Consider the following 6,005-nt stretch of genomic DNA (forward strand, 5'->3'; position numbering starts at 1 on the left):
TAGGGAAACCCACCTTCCCTGACCGGGTGCCTGACTCCACTGCCCTGAGAGTCAGGGATCCAGGAAGCCAGCTGTCCCAGGAGCCTGAAAGCTGTGGGATCCCTGACCTTGAGGAAATCAACAGGGTAGAGCTGCCCTAGAACCATAGACCCAGGAAACCCTAGCCGCTGATTGACATTAAAAAGGGAGATAAATCCTATTCATTTCAGTGCTGCCTTATTCTGTATAGCAAGAAGCATATCTCTTTTCAGAAACACCATACTTCGGTGTTTCCATAATGAAAAATGATGGACTTACAGTTCAATGAAAATGTGAGTTTTGGCGGTTTTGTCCTGATAAAGAGTGACAATTTTTCAGAAGACTTGAAAATCATCATAGGAATTGTTGGGAGATTGGGCTTTCCTGTCAGATCTGCTCTATACAGCCAAACCACTCACTTTTACTACCACCTTCTCCTCTCCAGCTTTGCTGATAATTGATTTCTCTCTAGTTCATTAAAGACACTGATGCTTTTTTGACCATGTCACCCCATAGGTTCTCTTTTTCCACCTCATCCAATACAAGTTTCTTGTCTTTACCTTTAACATCCTCCACAACTCAGTCCTTGTCCCCTTTTACACTCTTATTTTATTGTACCATTATCTGACCCCCCAGAGCCTTTGTATTTACTAAAGAGGAATTGCATGTTTCCAATACATAGCTATAGTTATTTTTTTTAACACACCAACTGCATTTTTAGTACTTTCTCATTACTCAGTAGATGAGTAAGAGCTTGATCCATTGCCCGTTAAAGTCAATAACAGACTCCTTTAATTAGCGTTCAAATTACTATCAGTCTCTTAATGTTACTATCCATTAAGTGCAGAATGGACACATTCTTGTACCACTATCAATTTTTCTTTCCTTTTAGTATGTCGAGGGAAGCCTGAAGCGCAGATTTTGGATGGTGTCTGCCAGCATCTGCGCCCCCGTCCTCAAACAGGGGGCCTGAAGAAACTGGCTTGAGTTTCCGCTGCTTTGGGAATTTGGGAATTCAGTAGCTTGGGTCCATCTTGAACCCTGGGTCATTTTTTTCTTTTGGTCAATAAGGCATTTGGCTTTTCTTTTCACTGTGGCAGCCCTTTTAAAACTAAGAAGCATTGTGCAGCTGTGCTATGCATATGAACTGGCTGCCTATCACTCACAGGATGCAGCTACATGTGCATTTTGCTGCAGAGCTGACTAATTCGCTCCGCAGTAAAGAGTTACTGTCTAAATGTGCGCCTGTTTTCGGGTGCAGTAAATTAATTAACTCTACTGTAGGATAGCGCTGTCAAGGACAAGTATCATTCTACAGCAGAGTCCTTTAGCGTGCCTCATGTGAACATGAGCCACCAATGCGATGCTATAGCCGGCAAAGCGAACAACACTCTGGCGTGCATCAACTGATGCATCACAAGCAAGTCTAAGGAGGTCATCCTCCCACTCTGCTCAGCACTTGTGAGGCCACAGCTGGAGTACTGTGGCCAGTTCTGGGCACCACTTCAAGAGGGATGTGAAGAAGCTGGAAAGAGCCCAAAGGAGGGCCACGCAGATGATTAGAGGTCTGGAGAATAGACCATACGAGCAGAGGCTGAAGGATATGGGACTGTTCAGCCTGGAAAAGAGAAGACTCAGGGGGGAGGAGAGGGGAACGACTTAATAGCAGCCTTTAAGTATATAAGGGGCGAACATCAGGGGTTAGGAGAATATCTGTTCACCAAGGCACCCCAGGGGAAGACTTGGAATAATGGTTATAAACTGATAGAAGATCGCTTCAAATTAGACATAAGGAAAAACTTCTTTGTGGTTCATGTGTCCAGAGTCTGGAACAGACTCCCCCAGAGGTGGTACAGTCACCTGCCCCGGGATCTTCAAAAGATGACTGGATGCACACCTTGTGGGGGTCATCTGACCTCAGCAGTCTTTTCTGCCTTAGAGCGGGGGGCTGGACCTGATGATCTCGTGAGGTCCCCTCCAGCCCCTAACGTCTATGAATCTATGTGGAGATGGTGCCTGGAGCTGGCTGGGGCATGAGGCCTGACCCTCTGGGTCCCCTGCCAGTCTGGGGTTGCTCCACCCTGGCTCAGACAGCAGTGGTCCTGGGTGCACATGAAGACGCTGTGCCCAGGAGCAGCTGACTGGCGTGAACTGCACCAGAGTTTACTGGTATGTGCTAATTGCACATATAGACACACCCCGAGGCTGCATCCAGACGTGATGTGGATGTTTGGTACCTTGGGGACAGCTAGTGGTGGTGCATCTTGTACTGCCGCTAGTTGTCCCCTGGGAAAACCTGTGCCATGTGCGTTGTGGTGCGTGGCAATTTACCCTGGGGGTGGTGGGGGAGGCCTTCCTCCTTATTCCTTTAGTGCTGGATTGCCAATAGCTGTAGTGACCTTGCAAAGCCAGGAAACACTTGCCAAGAGCTGGGCCCAGGCCCAGGAATTAAGATGTACAGGTTCTAAGGCCAAGTGCAGCACACTGAAGTGAATGATAACTGGCTCAAACAGCTACATACTGGTATACAATACTGCTGGATTTACATTTTTCCCCATACAGGCCATCAAGGAATTGATGTAAACACCAAGGTGATGCTAAGAGAATTTGACCTGTGCAGTGACTGATGTGTCTTCAGCGCTTCATCGAATGACCTGACACGCAGGACACAGGATGGTGCAGTGCAAGTAGCTGGTGCTGTACTTTGTGTTTGCCGTGCAAGATGATAACTCCAGATCTTGATCTGGAATATTTGTCATGCTTTAGATTAAAAGGAAATAAAGAATGCGCTTTGATGAAGTCAAAGTATCAGAGCAAGCCTTGGTCCCTGCTGACTGCACAGGAGCATTGTTTGAAATTCAGCCTATCAGCACATGGTGATACTTGCTAGCAGGACAGGTTAAAAGATGTAAAATAAAAATAAAATAAAATCAAAATCAAAATCTGCACATGGGTCTGTTATAATCCTCCCAGGTCACTGTGAGGAAGGTTATAGAACAGGGGTGCATAGATTTATTCAGTGTATGACTTCTCTCCTAACATAGAGTTTGCCTCATGTTTACGTTCTTGAAAACCCAAGTCCCACTCTATTTACTGAAGGTGCTTATGGGCCCTCTATTATCATTGCAATACCTGAGCATGTTGTGATTTTTAATCATTTAGCTTCACAACACTGCAGTACTACTAGCTGCATTTTGCATGTGGGAAACTGAGACACAGGGAGATAAGTAACGTGCCCAAGGTCACACAGGAAGTCAGTGTCAGCGCAGGGCATTGAACTCAGCTCTCTAGCTGGGGCCCTGACCACTGGACCCTCCTCCTGTTCTTCCCATTTGCAACGATACAGCATCCCTGCAGCAACCGTATTAACTGTTTGCATGCAGAAGTAACACTAGAAGTTGTATTTTTTCTTCTTTTAGTGCAACTCAGAAGCTGGCAGAAAGAAGAGAGACAATGCCTGGACCTAGTGGTACTGGGTGTGCAAAACAGAAGCATAACGGCATGACCAAGGCATTCCCTGTGCGGTGGAAAATGTTAGCTGCTCCCTCCTCACTCTTCATGCAATGTTGCCTGTACTGACACTAACCAATACAGAGTTAAAACAGTGTGTGTCAGGGAAGTCATGAGTGGGATTCTCAGCTCCTGTAAATCGGCATAGTCTTACTGAAGTCAGTGGAGCTATGCTAGTATGTACTAGCTGAGCCTCTAATGGAGCTATTAGACAGTGTTCCTGGGTAACTGAGCTCAGTTAATTTTTTTACATAGGGCTGAATGACTTTGGAGGGGATGGCTTTCCCTCTCTCATTGAAGGATGTAAGAAGAAAAAAATATGTTCACATTCCTTCTCAAGGTTCCAGCTTCTGAGGGAAACAGAGCAAGGGAAAAGTGAAACACTATCCTTGAACCATGAGAGCACCAGAGAAATGACAAATCACTAGTAATACAAGTACCAATCCAAGCATATCAAAACCCTATCATTTCTTAGTCGTTACATCAGCCTGTTCTCCTGGGATTAACCAAACCACATGTAAACCTTCTGCTGAGCACCTGTTAGCAGCAACAAGGGTTACATTCTGGGGGCTCATCTGGGATCCATTCAATTTGGGCATTTACGTCCATACATTTGGGGAGTCCCCTATATTAATTTTTTTCAAAGGTTGCTAGTTGTACCCCAAGATAAAAGAAAACATGTATTATTCCTTGCCAACAGTATATGATAGTAAATAAGCATTATTTTAAATTGCGGAAATGTTAAGTAGTGTTGGTATTAATATGCCAGGATGTCAAATTCTGGGTTGGGGGGAGAATATAACACCCACATACACTTGGAGTTTTGGGTGGTAAAGTGTGTGCTTTTAGTTGTTGCATGTGGGCGGGGGTTGGAACTGGAAAAGGTCCACTTTTCCTCCCCTTCATTGTATCCAGACCATTGTCTTAAGATCCCTTAAAAGAACCTGTAAAACCAGTTTAGTGATTCCGGAGCAAATCTGGGAATGCTGGCCACCATTGGATTGATTGGTCTCTATTAGGAGTGTTCAAATGATGCTGTGTCTTGATTGGGACCCTGTAATGATGTGAAAATGTCATTTAAGGTTCAGGCCACCGGGGCTGGGGTCTTGTTCTCTTGGGGCTGCTAAGAGCTGCACAGCTGAATTGGGTGCCAGAAAACCTGCTCCCCAATGGGGGGGGCGGGGGGGGGGGCAGTGCCCCCTCCACTCTTCACTGGAAAGGGAAGCAAAAGCTATGTAATGGGAAAGCCTCAGATACAGGGAGAGAAAGTTTGTCTCAGGGCTTGAGACCCTGTTCTCTCCCTCTTCTTTCCACTTTTGTTTTTCTGGGTTTTGAGTGAGATGATAACTTTACGGGAAGTATCAATCCCTGCAGCAAACTACCTAGGGTTGAAGCCTGGCAGTTTTGCTGGTGCGCTCTGGGCCAGGGCTGAGAATCTGTCATGTTTTAGTTGCAACTTCTTTTTGTTCCAACCCAGATGTGTGGCTGAACCCCGGCTGCATGTCTTGCTGGCAGTTCCTGGCCATGCAGGCCATGTGTGAGATGGTACCATGACTGCATTAATCCTTGAAGCAGACTGACTAGGAATGGGGTCCTGGTAGTTACTGGCCCCATGTTAAGAACTGCAGTGTCTCAGCATTGTGGTATAGGTGAGATTAGATGTCTAGGCTGCAGCCATAGGCCTGGGCATTTTTTGCTGTTTCACAACTATTGCATTTCAGCCTAGCTGTGTGTGGCTGAACCCCAGCCAGATGTTTGGCTGGCGGATTTGGGCCAGGGTTTCAGCCTGGCAGGGTTTCAGCCTGTGTGAGACCTGGCACTACTTGTTGTTTATCCAGACCTCAGTGTAGTGTAGACCTGGCCAGGTTTTTGCTGCCCAGTCCAGGCAAAGTGTGTGTGGCTGTTACACACACTTTGGGCTACCTGACCACAGCTGGTCCAGAGGCTATTTCTGATGACATGGTACCTGGTATATTATGGAGAGGAAAGTTTCATGCCTTGGTGCTACTGCACTCACACAAACAACACGCACACAAAGGCAAGTCAACTGCTAGTGTGGGAATAGGCTGTTTTCCTTTCAACAGATTATGTGATATGACCTGTCACTTGGCTTTACAGTTGGGGTCTGCCAAAATAAAGAGGCTGCAATCTGGTATTCAGTGCAGGTGGGCTCCTATACATTAGAGCAGAGACAACCCTAGGGGTGTGCGGGGGGAAATTGGGGGTAGAGGTGAGTGGCTGGAGCATGGAGCCAGCGGCGCATGGCAGCTGCGCGGAGTGGTGGCTCCCTTGGCATGTGCCAATGGCACTGTCCATGGGGCCTGTACAGCACTGTCCGTGGGGTGCCCCAAAGCACAGGGCTTGGAGTGCTCCCTGCAATTCACCCCCCTCCAAGAGATGGCTCTTGAGCTTGAGTACTAAAGCTGAAAGGTAGCTTTAACCTCCCCCACAGTGCAGGTTTTGATAGGTTTTAGTTC

General features: G+C 46.8%; 1 protein-coding gene across 1 annotated transcript in view; it reads left to right on the forward strand.

Annotated features, from left to right (window-relative positions):
- Positions 1 to 2,921, forward strand: part of ZMAT3 (zinc finger matrin-type 3) — a 46,073-nt gene extending 43,152 nt beyond the window's left edge. The window contains exon 7 of the mRNA XM_025195997.1: positions 2,581 to 2,921. Coding sequence (XP_025051782.1) covers positions 2,581 to 2,645 — 65 coding nt within the window. The 3' untranslated portion in view covers positions 2,646 to 2,921. The remainder of the gene's footprint in view (positions 1 to 2,580) is intronic.
- Positions 2,922 to 6,005: the final 3,084 nt, after the last annotated feature.

Source organism: Alligator sinensis, unplaced genomic scaffold (genome assembly GCF_000455745.1).
Source record: "Alligator sinensis unplaced genomic scaffold, ASM45574v1 scaffold301_2, whole genome shotgun sequence".
NCBI classification, from domain to species: Eukaryota; Metazoa; Chordata; order Crocodylia; family Alligatoridae; genus Alligator; species Alligator sinensis.